The 23,044-nt window shown below is 35.5% G+C and overlaps 1 protein-coding gene across 10 annotated transcripts in view; it reads right to left on the bottom strand.

Annotated features, from left to right (window-relative positions):
• LOC142972231 (rho GTPase-activating protein 23-like) overlaps positions 1 to 23,044 on the bottom strand; it is a 387,583-nt gene that overhangs the window by 196,336 nt on the left and 168,203 nt on the right. The window contains exon 1 of one of the 10 annotated variants that reach the window (XM_076113138.1): positions 1,096 to 1,528. The exons of the other annotated variants lie outside the window; for them this stretch is intronic. Coding sequence (XP_075969253.1) covers positions 1,096 to 1,122 — 27 coding nt within the window. The 5' untranslated portion in view covers positions 1,123 to 1,528. Of the gene's footprint in view, positions 1 to 1,095; positions 1,529 to 23,044 lie in introns of those variants that run through there. 10 annotated transcript variants of the gene reach the window in all.

Here is a 23,044-nt window from a genome sequence, read left to right as displayed (position 1 = left end):
TCCGCGGCGCGCTGTCTGTCCGTCCGCTTTATCGCCACGCGAGTTATCGATTGCTCACCCATGATTGTGATCGTTAGATTAACACATAATGCTGGTCCAGTTTCACTTGGAACAGAAATTGCTTTATTTGCCCATATCATCGAGATAATGAGACACAATGGCTGCACAATAGAATTTTTATTGTTACAAGGACACCTCTGCACAAATTCATTATTGTAAGACCGACGCTGATTGAGTAACTTTTTAAGTGTTTGTCTTAAGGCGTTTCTTTCATAATAGTCATTAGCCCCTTTGAAGTTTGTGTTCATGAACCTTCTATTATTCTTATGTCTATTTCTTTCAAGCACGTTAATTACAAAGCGTAATTCGAAACTAACTTTAAACACTAATTCAATAAAAATAATATTGCTATCATTAGTTACGTTGCAGCTAACATCACGTCACTAGATAAGCCTACACTCCATAATTATGTCCTTGACAAAGCAACGATAACAACTAATGATAATGAAATATAAAACTTGACAGATAAAAAGTATATTTTCGTCGTGGAAAATTTAGACAACGAATTTGCTAGAATATGTGATGAAAATGAAATCAATTGAATGCATGAGAACTAATGAATGGTACAAGTGATCTCGATGACGAAACAATATGAAGCGGTCTCGAGACATTGTCTGTAGTGTGAATGGTGATATGCCGATAGTGGCAATATTGTCAGCTGTTTGTGTCGTTTGACAAAGTGCCATTGAATGAGAGCGTGTTGATGATAAACAAAACAATCGTTCGCCACATCTGGTAAGTGCTAAAAACTTTAACAGTCTGAGTATGACGACGTTTTAACATGTGGCGCTTGCCCGCCGACCGATAAGTTGTTCATTTATGGACATTAATACGTGCAAACATTGAAGTAACTATGTATTTTTATCAACATTGTTTCAATTCTAAACTAAAAGTGTTTATAGTGTTATTATATTGGACGGCATTATTCAGTCGCGACAGGCGTAACCACTGATAAGGCAGTATTGCCGCCGATAAAATTAATTACATTTCTATATTTGAAGAAATACCTAAACAAGTAAATCTAGTATTCCCTACCTTAGCACCGGAGATGCTGGCGTTCATCCAACTTGCGGTGCTGACGCCTTGGCTGTCGCCGAAATTCGTATAAGAAACACTTCAAAACATGCTATGAGTTTGTAAAACTCTAAGAAACGTCGATAACACAACGCACAGTACAGAACTTGGCACTAACTAAGCACGTCTGAACGAAACACAATTTTGGAAGTCGAGTTTTGAAACACCAATAGATCGAACCAAAAGTGGTCTTTCACATCACGACAAATATTAGCGTGGTCACAGGTGCACACTGTGTAAATAAAGTAGCGCTAGATGCCGGCGACACGTGCGCTTCCGATGGCGAACCGCGAATAACAAGAGACCGCGAGCGGCGCGAGGACGCCCCTCTACCACGACCGCTGCACGCACTGAGCACAGCGAGACTGACGCAGGCGGACAGCTCTCGAGCCGCCGCCGCATCTCACCCCCTCGGGTGACGGCGGCTGACGGCCGGCGGGCGGCGGCCTACACCCCGCATGCCCAAACCAATATTTTTTACCCCGCGCAAAAACGCACATTGCAATGCGCATCAGACCACTGCACAGCCGATGGAATCTGACCGCTTTTTCTTTATCTCGTTGTAATTATTCAAGCCTTTTACGGAACCCTGAATTAACGTAGTCGTACACGAGTAAATAGTAGGTTGAAGATTCTCACGAGAATGCTGAACATAGATTATCTCGAAGACATTTTTTATGTAGAAAAGGACGATCCATAAAACGGATTGCAACATTTTGCAGCAGACACACTTAGCTCTACTTGCAAAAACTCTAGATATTTTCACACAGCAAGGCGATACAATAAACACCAAAATAAAGTTGTGTATTGAAAGTAAAGTGTGCCACATCCTGAAGTGTAGTTAATGTGCAGATAATGACGGGCGGCGATGTGCCGCTAGGTGCGACGCGCTAGGATCACGTAGAGCCAACGGTACCGCGTCTGTGAGCCTCTATGCACTCGGGCCTTATTTAAATAATCGTCGCGTTGACGACTCCGTGCTCCGGGGATGATTTGCGGTGAGATAACTACGTCTGGACCGTCATTACGAGGCTTACTTAGAAAATAATAGGACTCGAGAAATGTTTGCTGACACAGATCTTGCGGTGTCCTAATTATTTGATAGAGACCACAGTCGACTCGTTGAGCTAAAGTAGAACACGCGGTTCATGCAAAAAGTCATTCGGAACATTATCAAGTAATTTATCGATATTATTTCCTCCTACACATTTATGACTGCGATAATTAATACTATAACAAGATAAGAGATGTTTGATTGTCTGAAAACGATCTAAATTGGCGATAGCAATCCGTTCAGATGGAAGAAAGCTGATACAATTATATAGGAATCTAGAAGACCCGGTCACTAGATTGTCGTTATTAATCAACTATTACACTGAAAAGTAATGGTGTAGCGTGCCCAATCGAAGCAGTTCTGGTAGAAGTGCTACTCGACACGGCTGGTTATCACGACATGACCAATGGAGGGAATCCAACCGACGTGAAGCATTCCGACTCGTTACAGTTTCCTGACTTTCTGTGTGATCTTGTTAAATTACAATCAGTCCGATACGAATTATCATCCACATAAGGGCTGACGGTAAAAATGTTTGCGATACCTACAAGTTAAAAGAATGTATTGGTTCTTCCGTCGACGTGTAAAAACTCTTCGCCTCGAAAGGAAAGAGAGTGTGAAACGGTTTACTAGAAAAGCATTAACACGTTACTTCGTGGTCTGTTAAAGCGGCGAGTTGTTTATGCTTTTCCTTGATTGCTCAACGATTTATATCCGTCGGGGTTGATTACAAAGCCCATACATTTTCATTTAGAAAACAATACAACAGTGGTAATGAGGGAGACAGTAAAGTCGCAAGATTTACGCGTATTTTTGTCGTAACTCGTCTGTCTGATCTCGCGATACTTCCCTGTGACTTTCTCTTTCCCCATTGTAGTATCGGAGGTGTCGGCCGCGATTTATCGCCGGCCATCGTCCGACAACGACACGACAGGGAATCGAACCCCACTAACAAAGGCATAAACAAGTTTCACTCCTGAGAATGTACAAAAGTGTTTCTGTAATTTAATGTGTATACGATTGGATAAAAAATGGGCTTTACCGTTTCGTAGTGCGATGTCCATATGTGGGTGTATTCGCGATGTATACCGATACTTGGCGGCTCGGTTCAAGGAAATTGTCATTTCTCACGAAGTTTTCACGACGGAAAACCCAATACATTTACACGAGCTTATTAACATTGCGATTGCTAAGAGTCTACCGATGCATCGATAGATGCGATTGGAACAGAGAGATACTAGGAAATAAAAATTAAACAAATAAACTAGACGTAAAAAACAAGAACTGAGCAATATCGCTATTTCTGATACTATTCTAGAGTCCAGAAGTTATTTCAAAAACAAAAAAAATATTTTGGACGCGAGAAATATCCAGATCCAAAAACCGTCATTCAATTTAAATATCATCAATAATCATCTTACAATATATTTGTTATTGTTTCACTATACAAACACATCAAAATATTACTTCACCAAAGCCAACATCACAACATAACCGTCCGGAAACCTCACGTGCATCGATATAATCAATTAAGTATCGCTACTGCTTCACGCCGTAACATTTCCAGTTAATTGATATCAACATACAAGAGCCGCCCGCTACCCGCTGGGAACTGGGAAATTACATCACCTGACCTTATACATGAGCCGATCGGGATAACTAAACTGTGTTATGATTTAAGATAGCTATAGTTCAGGGTGTGATGTAATGGTTCGTAGAAGTAGGAAATGTACTAAACTTTGTAAATGTGTAAGAGAATTGAAGCTTAGGGTGGTATGGTAGAAATGAAAGTCGATGTTTAGCATGCTTATAGATTTGTGAAATATAAGCTTGTTGATTGACAAGAGAGAGGACCGGAATAGGTACATACATTTTGGCTTTTATAGTCACATTAAAGTGCATGACTACATTTAGAAATATTAAAAATCATCTCTGGTTACATGAAATGGGGTTGGCAATCTTATTTTGACCAATACTTAAAATACGCAGTAGAATAAAGTTTTCAACTAATAGGGAATCTACACAAAGCTCGTAAAAAGGTTCGTGGTCAAAAACTATATAGTGCTGCACTCAGGCGCCGAAACTTATTACGTCGTATTCTGTCAACACATAAGTATATTACGTAGTTTCTCTATGAATAGACGCACTCCAGGGGATTATGTAGGGGACACCCGCCCACCTGTTTATTCTCTCAGCCTGAGATGACTGCTGCCAAGATCACTTGCGTAATATCCTCTGAATTGATAATGATATGACATGTATACGTTTGGTGTCGTTACTGTTGTGATAGCAGAAGGTCGTAAGTGAGGGGTATTTGCCGAAAAGGTAAGCTTGACTTGTCCATTTTGTTTGTTTAATAATGTGTTTGGAATATTGCAAAGCTGCAAATAACTCTTAAAGATTCTAAATTCACTTTTATAACACTTAAACAAATAGATGGATATTTCTTTTAATGCAGTTGTATTTTTGGGTAGCTATCAGAATATTCCTAGCACAAAATACAAATAAAAATGTCATTTACAGGTGTAAATTACATTTTTATTTTACGCGAGCAAAAACTAAACATGAAGTAAAATTTCAAGTATCTTATCTTGTCTTCTGTCAAGCACAGTTTCAACTCTTCTATACCACATATTAAGCCTGAAGAAAGTTTAAGCAGAATCTGAATCCTTATAAACCCTTGCCACTAAGACGTAACAATCCTCTTTAAACAAACTATTCGCAAATTAAGCAAAGCAATTAAAGTACAGCGGTATAAAGCGCAACGTGAGGTGCAATTAAACAGTATCTTTATATCGGCTGGTGTTAAATCTACTGCCGTGAGACACGACGGCCAACGCGCACGATTTTCAACTATACTCATATTTTACCTTCGAGTTTTTTCAATCAGGAAGCTTTTTAGTTGAGTGAATAAGGCTTTAAATCATGTGAATTGAGTTTCGAATTTTGACCCTATTAAAAAGTAAAAGAGAAAAATTGACTGTCTAATGATTTAAATCTATGAAGTCAAATTGAGTGTAATTATTTTGATCGGAAATGAAGACACTAATTTAATATTGACTTTTAGTCAGTTTTAGTTTTGCTTCGTACAGATTTTTGGATATGTAACCTTTAAAATTTGTATTCCATGTCTCCAAACATAAACAATAATTAACATATAACTATTCACGAACATAAAAGATTGAATTCTGATTTACGTCGATGTTTTTCTTCAACGTATAAAACTAGTATGAGACTCACCGAGATACATAACTAATGCACCATAAAATACTCCCATACCTGTAACAAACAAACAAACAAATTAATATTCTATCGATTACATAAGACCATTTAATCTAATCTAAACTGCGGCGGCCATCACACCGATGGGTATGCAGTGAAAATCGTTACGTCACTAATGTAGTTTATGTGGACTTTTTCAACCGAGTGAACAATGTTTTTCAATCGATTGAAAATGACGGATGAATTGATTGATAGTAAACTTTCTTTTGGTGAAATTAAACCGCAATTGTTTGTTTTTTGGGGTTGTGGTTAATTGTTATTGATATCACTCTTGTTTTTAGAAGTGTGATTGAAAGATAGGCTTTTACACGTTATTTTTATTATTAAGAACTCTGATTTAAAGAACTTTATTGAGATTTCACATCAAAGTACAGTAATGAACATAAATACATAATATACATATGCAATCACGAGCTTGCAATTAACTCCAAATTTACTTAGACCGTATAATCAAAAAACTAAATATTTCGTTCTTCAAATAATAGAATATGCCATCAATGCACAAATGCATCCATTAATAAAAGCCAAATCATCAACCAACGTAGAGCAATATTTCGAATTTCTACGAAGAATTTTCCTTAAATAAAGAAACCAATATGAAACCAAATTTGGAAATACCAGACATCCCACGACTTATTTCTCGTTACAAGACTGATTTACATTCAGTACAAATACAGAACAGTTTGTTTTGCTACAAAAAGTAACAATGGTATCGATGTCCACTCGTTCTGTTTGAGTTTACAACTTGTGGGCGAGACATGAGCATTGGCAAAACACAACGTTCTCTTTGAAAAATAACATTTTATTAAAACCAGAAATAGCTCATTAATTTGAGCATCCCAGTGCTGGTCATGGGTCTCATCTCAAATTTAAAAAAAAACTCAAAGCTCACCAGGATGACCGAATACGGCTTTTACTTAATACCTTCAAAAACGTTTTTAAAAGATTTTTCATGCATGTGATGAATAAACAGTAAAGTGTGTGATAGTAATTGACGTGTTGCTTTAGATTCGAAACCTAGAATGGTTAGTACAATACAAAAGCGGGGGATTGCTCTAATTCGGCTATCATATCAGCCTAATGAAATGTATTTTAAGCTCAAAATTAATTATAATAAATGTACACAAAAAAAGGGTAAAAATCGCTCGAACTCGGCTATCATAATAACTTCAGCCTAATGTATTAAGGTTAAAATTGATTATAATATTAAGCGCATACAAAAAAAAAGATATCGTGTAATCGTGTACAGTCAAATGCAATAAACAAACCAACATCAACAGATAATAAATTCTCTTCAATAATTAAATTAAAATCAATCAGCGCAGAATCTGATTAGAAATCAACGGTTTACGCAACCGATGACATAACGGATCGCCGTATCACAGAACACGATAATGTAATTAATTATAATTACAAAAGTCAATGGACTAACATAATTATTAACAAAATGTCGTTTTGAATGTTATACAAGAATTGTGCAAGTTTTATTTGTACCGCTGGCAATGAAGGAAAGACTTCTTTTAACCGATTCGGCTTACTTTAACTTGATTTTTAACTTGTAATCAAAGTATTTCAAGTTGCGTAAATGGATATGACTTGACTTTTTGTGCTGTTTTTGATTAACCGTGATTAAGAAGAGCTTTAATGTACTTTCTGAAGCTTTGGAAAACTTACTTTTATTATAGTTATAGAGCTATTAAATGGGAGATAGCTGCGATCTTAAAATATCAAAGATCGGCTAAGTAAATCAAATAAAATTCTGCATTCAAAAAAATGTGTCGAATATTTTCGTTGCTGACTGTACAAAATGATTGGTTGTTCGGAAGTTTAATGGGTCTTGAAGCGCAATGATTACTTAAGCGTTGAAAGAAGATGAACAATGATCAATGACCTGAATGCTTCCAAGGCAGAACAAGCCTTCGATGAGTTAACAGTTTAACCTCAAGTAAAGGCAAACGTTTGAAACCAGTCTCTGTACAAGAAAGGTAAAGCATACGAACGATTTTGATAGATATATCTATTTCCCGGTAAAAGAAATGTCGCAGATATTGTCCATTGTTTGTATGTTTGCTAAAGTCCCCGCGACACAAGAGCAATACTTGGTGCGGTTTTAAAAAGTTACAGTAAAAAAAAAGAATATGAAGTGTACAAGTAGTACCAGTTTACTTTATAGTATAAAATGTTTTTTAATTTGATGCAAGAAAAGCGTGGGCGTGGCCATTGAACCGAACCAATAAATCACATACAACCTTTTGAACCTTATTTTTTTCAGATAAAAGGTGATGTTATATAAACAAAAACCTACATTTTGTCAACATTCCTGTTCTAGAATCTAGAACATAAAGTAATTTACGAAAGCGGAATGGGTAACCTTTGATGACAACTCGAGGCCAGTGTTCGGGATAGTTTCAGCAAATTATTTCAGTCTCGCCTGCATGCAAATGTCAAGACGAAAGAATGCGATCCACATTCCAGAAAGAAAACAACAATCTAAAACGAACTTTATCACAAGCGAATAAGGCGTATAATTGTTTAATGGCTAGTGTAATAAGGGCACGCAAAAACAAGAAGCATAACTGAAATATCATTGAAATTAAATTTTCGCAATGCTACCAAAATGGGCGTACTGAATCAACAAATTGTGAGCATCGATACTACGCCACCGTTAAATTGAATGTAACTTTTTTCAACATACCATTTAAAGTGGTCGAACCTTAAACAATAACAATATAATAACTTAACTACTCCACTCATTTATTGTTCGAGAATGGGCAAAGAATTTATATACAATTATTGTGATTCTCAGAACTGTGTGTACTTCTAGAAATTAATCAGGGGAGCTATCACGTATCTCAGTTGACAACTATTTGAAAGCCACTATACTGTATATGCAATACAAGCACAATAAACGTTTTCGGCAGAGTTGACCACGATATTCACTCCGTACAACTAGGAAGCGTTTGACATTTGAAATTAACACAATATTTCGATAGCTAGATTGTCGATAATTAAATGTAGTATTTAACGTCTGCGCACCTAATATCAAAGTTCGCCCCTAGTTCTCAACATGGAATTGCTACAGTTCAGTGCAAGTTTTAGTTGATACTACGTCAAACATACCGAACTTACAGACTCTGCAAGTAGTTACGTCGTCGTTACTCCTGCTACCAACTTGGTAGTTCGACTAGTGCACTGGGAACTGTGACGAACATAGTTCTAATGTTAGTCCCTTGCGTAGAACTAGTAACTAGAAGAGCTATGTGATCCCATATACATACGTAATATGTACATTACAAGACGACGCAGTGTTTCCATTAGGAGATACTCAAAGATTAAATAACGTTTAAAATACAAAAACAAACAAAATATATAATTATTATCTATTATTTTCTTACTTATATGGCGAAACGTGGATAAAACAAGCATGTGCCTATGTATCTCAGTTGAGTCTGTTTGTCTTAAAATAGTTACGTAAAAATACACCCTACTTATTTCCCTTCATTCATTCACATCTTGTCATAAATGCCCGCCGGTTACGAGTACTACGCACTTGACCTTTTTGAACAACCAAATAATGAATCATTACACCGCAACATGTTGAGCAACGTTGCGCGACGTTGCCGCACAACAACCAAATGTTGCCAGTACTGTTTGACAATCGTTTGTAATAAAATTGACACCGAATGTCCTGCTGTGCACCAGATGTTTAGTTAAATTGTTATTTGTAAGAAGACCACCTACTTTGAGGTTATCTCACTGGTCAAGTAACTGTACAAATAACATAATGACGTCACAGTTTCAGTGTGTACTACAACGCGTTTCAGAATTATTTACCTCAACACGTGACATTATTTACTGTCCTGTTTAATAAAATTTATTTTAATAAATTATTTAATAACAACAAACAAACAAACAAACAAACAACTAAACGTTCTTATACGTTTTAGAACGTCAGTGTGGGCTGAACACGAGTCACATTTTAAAGCATAGAAACCATTTCTAATACGTACTATTATCAAAAAAACTGAGGAGTTAAGGTTAATGTGAACGTAGCCCTAAATAAAAAAAATATATTAATAAATCCTTAGTGTTACGAAACAAAGAAATTTTGCTTCTTTTAGTATTAGGAAAATAACTTTGTTTTCCTTTTGTTAGCTTTAGTATAGACCTCAAGAATGCACGGAACATAGCTGATAGCTCGTACAAGACACAAGTCATCTCCCTTATGTCGAATAAACACGAATAATAGCGATTAAAAGTGCACAAATATTTATTTACGTATACATATATGTATGTTGTATGACCCAGGAACTTTTAATATACGCGAGTTAATTGAAACTGACGATAACTCAGTATGTACGGCCAGTAATTATTTTCAAGTCATTCTTTTTGAAGATGTTTAATTAATGGTGTCCAATGTAATTTGTTTAAGAATTTTGCAGGGCTTTGGTTTTAGGTAAGCAATATGTTTCAAAAAGAAGTTTTTGGAATCTTTGTTCGGGTCGAAGCTTTCAGAAAATATGATTTCAGAACAGTCCTCTGTCCAACACTATTAATTTATAAAAGTATTAAAGGTTTGATCCTCGTAAGAAGCAAGTATATGTATGTGTCAATCTATATATCTAATGGTTTTGATTGACAATTGTAACTATGTAGGCGCTCTATTTTTGGTGTCAAAGTTAAATAAAAAAACACAGTCTGGGTGCGTTTTTTCAAGTAGTAAAAATAGCAGTAGCACCAAAAATAAACAAAGTATACATTCGTGTAAATGACTAATACACAGTTTGCACGCAAATGTTTTAATTGGCGGATCGCCTATGGCTTTAGTTCGCGATCGGATAAACGCGTGTTCAGACGCGAACACTCGCGTGATATGCCAGTGGTGTCGGCTATCGGGCGTGCGATCTCCAAAGATTCTTATTGTTTTTAATTAATCACTACATTTAAAGGTCAGCAAATCTTCAATTCAAGAACGGCTTAAGTGTACTCACGTTGGTTTTAACTTACGCCGTCTTGCTTCTGAAAATTAACTTTAGTATACTCACGAATCACGATTTCGGTGGGAATGAGTTTTTGTTTCACGCCCAGGAAGAATGAAAGTTGTACTTTATAGTTTCGAAATCAGATTGCTTTAGTATTGGTGTTCATTGTTTGCGTGGGATCGAGTTCGAATTGTGTCGAGTTTCACTGTCGTTTCCAAGAATGATAATTTCAGGGATATATGAATGAGTCAATGACAATAACTGCGAATTTATTATTGAACAGCATTTCTTAAAAATAAATAAAAGCTTGGATTAAAAATAACAATTATAAATAAGAGTCTTATCAACGTCCTTATAAAACTCAATAAAAATAGCCGTAACGATAAAGCACGCGATACACGCCACCCAGAAAAAAAACGTGCGAAAAACTCGATGCTGCGCGCACACCTTACTAATTACAGCAGTATCGAGTAATATAAATCATTAAGCAAGTTTTCGACAATTTTCCTTAATTGGTGTCGTTCGATTGTGATCGCTTGATGTGTGGCCAGCCCTCAGAGAATCGGGCGGGGTGATCTCAGCGACACTGACCACTGGCCAACATGAGAAGTAATTAGCGCGAATGAGACCACACACCGGCCGCCGTTAAGCCAAATCTCTGACGTTTGGACAACTTTCATCTTATAAGACTGGGTCGTAGGTATGAATCATTGCCTGTCTCGTTCACGGGTGACTTTTGATTGTTTGTTTCTTTTGTATTGTAATATGGGTGAACTTGACTTCATTTTAGTTTACTTGCGATTTTTTTTGTTATCAGAAAATTATTTTTAATTAACCGTTTCAACTGTTTGATGTGCTGCTGTTCTAAGATTTGTACGCAAATTATTTTATTGTGACAAAAACTATAATTGTACTTATTAAGAAGTATGCAGCTTGTAAAACCCTTGCTTATTTTGGAAAATCTAGTAACAAATTTATTCCTATCATTTTTCCCACCCATCGCAACTAAACCTCTTTATAGAGTATTAAAACATAAAATCTTAAAGTCTTCACGTATTGTGAAACAGCCATAAAACAATAGTTGACATGGAAATAAAATAGGTGTTCAAATGTTAACTAACACTGGGACATGACAGGAACAGTGGTGTACAGGAATTTAGCTCCGTTACATTGCATGTAGTGTCACCCGCAGTGGGAGCCGTTATCAATACAATAAATAATATCAAATTGACTATGCACGCAATAACTTGCCAACTTATAAGGCCACCGTGATCTAAGATACGTTTTACTAAGAAAATGGACCCATAATAATGTCATATTATTACCTGGTAGAAGTGAAAAATGGGGTGGAAATTGTGACACTTCAATAGAATTACAACAAAGCCGACTATGTTGTATAAATATAAAGCAAACGCTCGAATAATTTCATGCGTCATATTATTTGTAGTAAATATTTTAGATCATATTTTCCCCTTGAACACGCAGGCGTTTGTCGGAAGCAATTATCCGATAACGCGAGACAAGACTGCCAACAATTAGTAACAACATTGGAAGGAAGAATTTCACACAACACTGACTGCAACTAAAAACTGGTCCAAAAAACTTGCATAACCATGTCCATAAATAAATATTGTCGCAAAAAAGCGTTACATTTTTGCACGATATTTACCGAGGTTAATTCTACAATGAAGTGATTAATCAATCATCTAAATACACGTTTCCTGACGTAAGTTGCTTGTATCCCAAATTGCATAATTGGTACCGAAATTATCGGAGAAAGTGAAGAATCGCTTCACGAATGCTAATGTGCAGCTTAATGATAGATGGCGTTGTACCGTAGAAAGCTCAGCGATTATTTATGAACGGCCGAATCTATTGTTGAGCCGGTGAGTGATTTACAATGGACAGACGCGTAATTTGACGAGTTTGATGTCTATTCTGTTCCCAAGGCAAGTTAATGCCTGAGACATTTTGTCTGATAATATTGTTACGTTTTATGTGGTCGCTCGATTAGAAATCTATTAACCGGTTGATTTACATTTTACATGTGAATGAAAGAATACAAGAACTTCATTTGCTGTTCAATTGACTCAGATTATGAACGTGTATGCACAAGATAATTACTTTCTTTTGATTATGAATCGATCTTACGTCGTAGTGCATTCAAGTAGAATAATATGCTACACGGGGAAACAGAACCGTGACTTTCAAGCGCAATACATACCTATGGATGTGCATGCATCAAAGTTATTTTCTAAGAATAAATCGGTAATGTTCATATTTCACCCAACTTTCCACTTATAACAATAAACCGCTATATTCCCCAGTTTAATATTTCCATAACATCCTAATAGGTCCCAACATTCCAAAAATATTTGTCTCATTGCTGGCCATAATTCATATTTGAAAAAAGAACATGTCAAAATAAAAAATAAATGCCGCGAATGTCTTTGAACGAGTTCACATATTTGTGCCAAAATCAATATTGCGAGGAGACATCTTTAACGAATGTTTAAGTGATTTTAAACCTTATTAGAAGGGAATAAAGGGTTTGGACTATTTGTAGGTCTATTCGGCCACCCACGATGCCAAATGCTTTACGCAATACTGCAGTTTTTGAAGGAGCTAAGCTTCTATTTACCGAATGAGGTTAGCACAATGCTCTGAATATTTTGCATTAGAAAAGAGAACTTGTTTTTTCAGTGTTGCAATTTAGAATAGCACTTGGTTTTAACATTTAGATTTGAGATCGCGTCTTTGGTTGCGTAACAATAGTTGCTATGATTTCAGATTTAAAATTCACTTGCACTTAAAACTATTTCTAGCTTAATACGACCAATCTTTGAAGTTTAAAGTAAATTTTAATTTTGGATAGTATTCTATTCGTTGAGTGATTTGTGTTTTAGTATTCAACAAGACACTAATTATCCTAAAAATACATACAGATCTTGTAAAAAAATACGGGTTAGTACTTTAGTTCACAGACAGTTCGTGTATTAATTGTCTACCAAATCAAGTCGCTCACTTATCATAGGCCTCGCTATCTCGTTTTCCATTGAGTATTTAAATCCATTGCAATTACAGTTCTAAAACGTATTTCGAATACGAAAATAACTGTTTGCGTAACCCATTTTAAGGGTTTTTTCCGACACGGTAATTACTAACTATCGAAATGCTTCTAATCATTTAATTGCAATAATAACCATTGCGTGACTAAAGGGCGATTTCGCTATAACCATCTATACCTGACCCTTCATTACAAACATATAATTTCCCTACAGAGGTCTTCTAATTTTGGTGGTTGTTACTACGAGTTCTCGAAACAGTTCTTGTCAAATGAAAAGCTATTATTACATTTCGAAAATAGTGGCCTCAATATCAAACTCTCGATAATTAATAGGTATCAAAATTTGAAGTTGCAATGAAAGTTTTTTGAGGATGGTAATAATAGTGATGCATTCATTGTGAGCAATGGAACGAATAACAGATGTCAATTGTCAAACGATCACAATGGCAAGTCGAAAGTGGTCTCGTTTGATAGTGATATTTAGACCAATATTATTTAGAACTTTTTTAATATAAGATCGTATTTAGCATATTACAACTCATATACTAGTGCTAAAAAAATGCTTGATCCCATTGGATAAAATAATTTTCCATATTTTACTTTTTACAATTTCTTTTTCAAACATAAACCTTTGAGAAATCATATTATACTAAATGCAACGCGTCTAATGATTCCATACTAAGCAAGCCTGATTTTTAACCCAAGATTCATAAAAAGCTAGGTTACCTGGCCTCCATAACGCAATTTAAAATAAATATTTCACAATACAAGCACTAGCTTTAACCTCGTAATTAGCAGTCACACACACATTAGCAAATTAGCAAGAAGCCTAAAAAAGTCATATTTGAACAGACACATACTCTACGAGCGAGAATTTCACAAGCGTCCAAGTTAAATAACTTCGCGCCCAAAACTTTCTACACGTCAATAACTATGAACCGCAAGTTGCATCATTTGTTATTAATGTTATCAAAATAATGGCAATTAAAATCTCTGAGGTGCAAACAAAATTAATGTTAACTACTTTCGAAGAACGTTTTCCAACTGGCAGACACACGTGCGAATGTGAGCACAGAACTAAAGGAATTTTAACACACTGAGGCACTGTGTTACACAGTGTTCAACCGTGTGTGGGTTTCAATAAGCCCATTGTATGGTCTCAACCAGGAATTTAGCACTAAATCATAAGATTTGAAAGGTGATTGCGTTCGCTCCAGTTTTTAGTTGATTTTATTGTTTCCAATATAGATTTTAATTAAAATTTAATTAGTAAAGCTTGTTATTGTTTCGCGTGGAAGTCTTAGTACAAATTAAACAGGTACAATGTAATTAATGTTGTGTAAGATATTTTGCTTTCGATAATTTTGGTTTGTAGGCTAAGAAACTGTAGAAGGAATTGAGGATGATTCGTAGAGAAATGGAGAGAAATATGTATCGTGTTATAGGTTTGTACTTTCAGTTACAATTGGTTTTAGTTCGTACTTTTAGTTATACATTCTAGGTGGCAATGATTGAAGTGAATAGCAAAGTACACCAGCTGATCTAGATTTGAAACCCGTTCAAAGTTAATGCGTTTTGTTCTTCAATTTCAATTTAAAATTGAATATATAAGTGTTCTTCTCGATTATAATTAACCTTTACAACACACTACCGCAAACACATAAATCAGAAACACAAACTCAAAAATCTAGACTAACGACAATTTTATAACTAGATTAAACCATTTCTTAATACCTGAAACATGGTGTAATCAAACAATTTGTATCGAAATTAAGGTAGACAACCCACACAGCATTGCGCCACAAGTCGTGGCCACTCCGCCCGCTACCGGGTTCCGTGCCCGGCTGAGACAAAGCACGGGCGTTTGTCATTGTTCCTTCTAATTGTTCTGACATCTCCAGCCCTTTCACTAGTTTTGTAATTGCTGTGATATACTGATAACAGTTTTGTAAGGGATTTGGAAATGTTCGTTCAAATAGGTAATTAGGTCCTGGGTTTTCGGATCAGGAAGTTATGCTTTACAAAATTGCTGAAAGTAAGACTCACGTCGTCTCTTTTTATTTCTGTGTAATGAAAGAGAGATATAGATTATAAACACCCGTTTCACAATGATACAATTTTTACCGGATCAAGCAATAAACTTAAAGAGAAAAGCTTATACTAATTTTATTATGACAATTGTTGCGTGTGGTAATAAAACAATTGATACCACTTTTATTTATCCCTTGTTTATGTTATGACAAATATCACAATTCTTGTAATATTTACATGCCTTTCAATATTTTGCTCGTCTGCGAATCAATGATCTCGTAGGAGTATAAATTATATTAAAACGTAAGCCATAAATAAAAGCTGTCAATAAATATTCATATTCATATTCCATCATATTATTATCTGATTTACAAAGTGTTGATTTATAAACCAATAAAAGTTCAACACAGTGATGTAACGTACTGACTCAACCGAGAACAAGCATTAACATTTGTAAACCTAATGCGATTATCTAATATCGATTATATACCTCCCACGCCGTGTCACATCAAACTGGAATCAAACCCGAGACAGTTCTAGACACGAGTGAAACACGCTAGTGATGTAGGTGTTCTCGATTGTATCGATACTTCGCAAATCGAACGTTCACTCGGTTTGTTTTGCAAAATAATTGGGTAATAAGTCAGGCTATTGTCAATAATATTTTTTAACGGCAGTGTCAATTTATTTTGAGAAATATTACCTGCAAAATATCTTGGATCGAGTTTATTGCTATTTATATTACGAAAGGTTTTTTCGTTGATTTAATGAACGAAAATAAAATGTTTCGTCATAAAAATATGGTTACTGTTGTCTGCTATCAACAGTTTATAATTGAACTGCTTTACAATAAGAGTTGACTGCATAGCATCGTGGTATATTCATCATATTTATAGCATCGACTGTAGAACTGAAACTGTGTGTAACAATTTAAAGCTTAACACTATAACCGAAAATAAACCCTTAAACTTAAACAATAATTACTTGACACAATATCTACAACAAAACCTTTTTATACTCAATACCTACAATAAATTCACGATCATAAATAAATGTAAAATAACATACAATAATCTGTAAATAAACTAATCGAGATCACTATCGATACGGAGAATCGAGACAAATAGAGGTCAGTTGTGACTTGTGACCGGAGCCCTTCCTGCGCAGACGCATCGTGGACCGGTCGGTCGAGAGTGAAAGCCTATGCGTACACACAATACTTAAGTGTTACTACCAAATTTGTTATCTTACGAGCATTTGCATAAGGTATTTGAAAGCAGTCACCGTTTGAGAAGTGTGAAGTAGTTTTCGTTTGAAATGTTTTGAAAAAGCTAAAAAATAACTTAAGATTCTGTTGTGTGAAAGACAACATTTTGAAACATGCAAGGTTTCTAAAAGTCTAGGCTCTCTACAAAATCTTATCTTAATGAATACAATTTATAACTACCTCAAATTACACTTGTAAACTAAAATATCCTGCTTTCTAAAGATTTCTATCTGCAAAAAATAATGTTAACATAAACGCAGATACATCTTAATTGCATGCTGCAACTCGACTGATATAAATGGAAATCTTATGGTTCTCTTGTCATCCGATTATTTACAATGGTACTGCGGCCCAGCCACCCAAAGAGTCCGTATAATTACGAGTGACATCTACATACCAAATCACTGTTATCCTTCACTCCCGTCCACCCGTAGATCACAGATAAAATATGACGCACCCGAAATGGTAGGCCGATTAAGACGTCTCGTATCGCGGAACTCGAAAACAATAAGAATCGAGATAAATGTCTCGATTAAAATAATCGAAATGACCTTTACATCGGAGGATCTGTCATCCGAATATCTCTATATTCATGGCTGTAAAAATGACGTACGTCAAAAACCGTAAAAGGCTTGCAGTCGGCGATCGTTGACAGAAAAATTGTTGGTATAAAAGTCGGCCTATCGTTTACACAAAGAAAGATGTATCGAAGATTTCACTCGATACTGATGTTGCTAAGTGAACGTCTGCCGCGTGATTTATTCGATGCAGTACGAAAATTATTGTTTCAGTCAAGCACCGAAATATAAGGTTTTCACTTTATTCCGCGGAGGATTGTCTGAGTTCTCAATTTGGGTAACCGGCCTTATTGATGTAAATGATGCCTTGTGCTTTTATGGAAATAAAATTAAGTTGCTCTTGCTATTATGCTAGACACGAATACAATTGGAGTCGTAATTGTATGTGAATACTCAATTTTTATTGTAATTTTATTACCCTTTTCATGTTAACATAAGTGAAACTTGAAACAACTAAAGATTTATAACATGATTTTTATAAAGAAGCAGCAAAATGTAGTCATATCAAACAGTAGTAGTACATGGTTAACCCAAACAATCGGTCAATATAAATAAGAAAACCATTTAACCTAGGGCACACGGACAATGTCAAAAAATCTTTTTTACACTACACTGTCGAGTATGTGCTAAGAAATGTCGTGGGCGTAGGTATTCCTTAGGCGCTCATAGCCAGTTGCGCTCACCGGTCGGTAAACGATCTGTGGGTTCTATAGATGGGTGTCCGCATAGTGGTATTTGAGCTGGGCGTCTTCGTGCTTCGGAGGGCACTTAAAAAGTCGGTCCCGGCCGTTGCCTACTAAGATAACAGTCGTTAAGCCATGTCAAAGGCCTCTCGGGCGGCTTGAACAACTTTGACACTAGGTTGACCACTAACCATACGACAAACAAACAAACAAGGTATTCCTTACGACACGTACTAGTGAAATTGTCAAAAACTCATAATACACAAGTTTTTTTATAGGCGAGCACTTAAGCAAGCACTGTCTAAACTGTAAACAAGCCAAGGTGCTTTATTACCTTGTACCCTATATAGATTCAGGTAAGTCCGTATTGTACTTAGTTTAATCATAAATCGACTTTCACGAGCGATTATTTCAATTGAAACATTACCGATTAAGCCTCATTTTGTCGTACATTTGTCGCCATTCCCTTATCTCGGCTCTCAGCTGCAAATATGGTTTCTTATCGATTCATAAATTTTATTGGCACTTGCACTTTCTAAGAGTTCGCAAATTGTAGATAAGTAAATGTGGTATCGATGTTCGCTTTGATTTCATGCTTTTGGTATTCATAAGCTTTCGATATAACGAGCCTGAGATACTGTAAATAAGGACTCACACTAAGAAACGTGCCCGATGCGATTTCCTACCACCGACAATCGATAACCGGCTGTCTATCGAGATTCTTTTGTATGAAAAACCAACCAGTGCTCCTACTGGGTGGCGTTGGAACTCATTTTTAAGTAAATTTTTAATGTCAAACTCTCGATAGTCCATAGCATCTAATAACGAAAATCGTGCCAGTGTAGGGTGATTAACAAACTTTTGAAGCTATTATGTCACCTTTACATCGAGCGTTTATTTAACATTTTATTTTATTTAATTATTAAAAACATCGTTCCTCTAGATTACGATAAACTACTTACTTTCTTTTTCAATTTAGAAGCACTGCCAGCGTAACTTGTGTGATATTGCTTTAATGTAGTGTAATAAATACACAAGTAATTACAATTACCAAGTCAATAACCGTATATATTAATTACTCTATTAGCATATTTTCACGCATTCACGCCTATTACTAATAAAAACATTAAAGAAACAGCAGGAATGTAACGGACATAGTGATATACATATGCATGTCTTCAACAAATGCCTCCATTTTTTTCTAAATTCAAGCAACAAATTACATTACACGGTCGATTTGATTCACAAATTGGTTTCGAGTTTGTATTTTCAACTGATATGTACACAGTGTAGTCAGTAACCTAACTTACAATGAAAACTGGCGTATCACATTTTCAGTATCTCAATTCTCTACAACTATCGACTACCGACAACCGAACTGTCATCGAGAAATTTTGTATGAAAATCGGATCAGCGCCTCTGACGGGTGTCGTAGGAAACATTTTGGCAGTACATTCTAAATGTCAAAATTTCGATAGCTAGCCGGTTGTCGGTAGTCGATAGTGGTAGGGAATCGAGGTACAGATGAAAAAATCAGGTATGGCATTGACACATTAGGCTGTTAACTCCATCCGTCATCAATGTTGTGGATAATCACCGAAAATAGGGTACCATTGATAATAATGCACCTGCGGTAAAACGAAAGCTTACATTAACTTTTCGCACATTGAGTCGTGTAGAAACTAAAGCTAAATCGAACGCTTTTTAAGCAAAATGCTAGTTCTCTCTACATCCATTTACTGTGTTATAAAGTTAATAGAGATATTTCGAGCACAAAAGGGTCATTATCAAGTGATCGGTTGACATAAATACACGTGTATTATTCTCATTCAACAATTATTCAAAGATAAGATCTTATTCAATATAATTTAAAAGGAAAGTTTGTCGCCACGATTGAGTAACATCCGTCTATCAATTCACTCAAATCTGTATCAGTTGTAGTGATTTCTAATAGAAAATGGACTGGCTTTTATCGTTCTTGGTGAAAACCAGACAATGGTCAATCTGTTGAACGAAAATTACAATTTTAGATAGGCCTATCTCTTAAATCTGTCAACTGAGACGAGAAGTGCTAAACCTCTGTTGGAAAGAGAAAACCCAGAAAGATGGTAACCTCAATCTTAGATACGACTATTAAGCCATGTTTATAAGTATCTTTATATGAATTAAAAAAATAATGAATATAAAAATTGGCTTTTCTATGTCTTACCATTACCGTCTAATTTAGTGTCAGTTGTTTACAAACATAGAACAGCTTAATTTCAGTTATTTGCACGAATAAAGGAAGGGACAGACAGGAAGCTGCCAATTCGTTCTAGAAAAAATACACGTATTATTTTAACGATTTACATACGTAGTTTATTTTTAATAAGACAAACCATTATCTAATTTTCTGCTCAAATAGAAATACACAGGCGATTACTATTATTAATTCTATTAATTAATATCTACAGCCCATTACAGACTACTACGGTTAATTAGTTTCTATCATTACAGCTTCTGCGGTAAATTTGTACTACCGGGGCATCGACGTGAGAACTCTGATGACGTCCGTACGCAATAATAATTAGGATTTTACGATTCATTCAATGTTTACTTTATGGTTATTGTAGGAAGTTTAATGTCATTTCATAGTGACTAAGTCGTGCAGTAGCGCGATTCTGTACAGTTGGTACTGTCGAGTATCGAAATTGTGACATTTAGAATGTACTGCCAAAATATTTCCTACGACACCCGCCAGAGGCGCTAAACAGATTTTCATAATATAAGTAAACTTCAGCGAGTTTTCTTATAAAAGCAGCGGTTACAAGTTTACAACTATAGTGACTAAGGTATCGAGCTATCAACACAAACTTTTCAAAGAAAATACGCTGGGAGCTCAACTGATTTACTAAATAGACAACTAAAAGTATGTGTACATGTACATATGGCTACATTTATCTGTATGAGTGAGCCTAAATTCGCGTCTCATGATTTCGATTTTCTTTGTGATTTCCTTCCGCCTTTGTTAAGTGGTTAGGTAGCAAGTGACCACTAATGACTAAATATACCTTAGTTCGTTCCATATTATAGGTGATTATTGTAAGAACATAACACAGACAGCATGTGCATCTAAAATTAACACCTAAGGTTAACCCACATCGATCTAATTTTACACGCCGCAGCCAAGGTTAATTTAGTTCAGAGGTCACTAAAACAATTTATTAAAAGATCAAAGAAAATGTAACTCATCAATTATTATTTAATTAGCGCAATCGCTGCGTAATTAATAAAGAAATCACAACAGGATGTTGTAAAATTTAATATTCTTAGCCATGAATTCCCACTTTCCCCTTTTATGAGATGTTCAAGATTTCAAAGATTGGAGAATTTGCTGTACTTTGAACTTTCTGTAGCAACCTTTCTGTGGTCATCATAATGTCTGAATAACGTACCTATCGTGAGCAAACAGCGTAGGAAGAAAAAACCGGTAGCGCCATTCTGTACAGACGGTACTATCGAGTCCCGAAAGTTTGACATTTAAAATGTACTTAAAAATTGTTCCTATGCCACGCGCTGGAGGCGCTGATCAGATTTTCATACAAGATAATTCGACAGGAAGCCGGTTGTCGGTAGTCGATAGTGGATAGAGAATCGCGGTACTGTACCTTTTGTAGACACCAATGTAGTTGCAGAAGAACCCGAGCGGCGTCGACGTTTAAAGCCTTACCGAGTCGTTCCAGTCCATCAAGTTATTCCTGTATTAAAATCAACGTGTCTAATAATAATAATCGTTATTTCCTATAATATGACCACATCATTAATTTTGAAACATAAGATAATGGCAGTTTAAGCTGTGAAAGGCATAGGGTTGATTCGTTCTTGAATTATCCATGGTTTAGAATAAGACTAAATGTTTGCGGTTTTCAAAACAAAACTGCAATTTTATTCACGGTTTTTAATTATGTTTTGCACTATTGCAGTGATGATAATCAATTTGGTGACGAAATTTCAATATGCAATAAGAAAATAATTACAGTAGCTAGGTATTTTATTTAAATCATTAATTTAACCGACTTTGTAATAGGAAAAATTATTATAAGAATGATTAAATTATTTTTTACTAGAATAAGGATCACTCGCACAAACACTGGCATTTAACTGAAGAACGGGTTTCCGGGTGTACGCCACAAAGGCAGACGGTTTTTGAAAAATGATATCGATTAATACAAGCACTTCATAAAACGTCAATATTACCATTGAATCATTAAAATCAATGAATAATATCAATATCACATCAATAACACTCGTGCTCGTCTCAACCCTATTATTATTGTTTTAACAACAGAGGCCGTATTCTGACATGCAGATGCGATTCAACTTATGCGGCAAAATTTGCTCTGAGAACTGCCAGACATTTTATTGAATAAAGTATTTTTGTAATTTTGAGTAGCTACTCTTACTTCGAATGCGGAACATAACTAACATGTTGAAAAAGTCTCATATGTGTTGCCTAGATTCTGAAGACTCGAACACTTTAACTATGTCTGCTTGCCAAAAAAAGATGACCTTACTTTTCGAAAATAGGAAAGAGACTTTCGGCTAAAATCCAGGATGTTAGCGATGGTTATAGCGTAGACACAACATAGATATGGCTATCTCTTTCTCGCAATAAAACTTGGATCGCTTTACCAATTCTGAGTAAGGCACTTTCAATATTTCACTTGATTATAAATTCGTTGCACCGATTGCGGCGTTCAACGTGAAATAGGAAACGATTAAATAAATTTTCACTTTCCATGATTAATTTTAATCGTTAACTTATAGGATAATGATTGCAGTTTAAGTGTTTAAGAATATAGCCTTATTATTTTACTTTTGTAAATTTCAAGTTTAATACATGGTTTATTTTGAGTATAGTTCTTGAAATTGATAAATAAATCTTTGCCACAATTTATTTTAGCTCAAACTATATTTTTACTTACTT

The sequence above is a fragment of the Anticarsia gemmatalis genome, chromosome 4 (assembly GCF_050436995.1).
Source record: "Anticarsia gemmatalis isolate Benzon Research Colony breed Stoneville strain chromosome 4, ilAntGemm2 primary, whole genome shotgun sequence".
NCBI lineage: Eukaryota > Metazoa > Arthropoda > Insecta > Lepidoptera > Erebidae > Anticarsia > Anticarsia gemmatalis.
The sequence above is the reverse complement of the archived record's forward strand: the minus strand, read 5'-3'. Positions and strand labels throughout refer to the sequence as shown.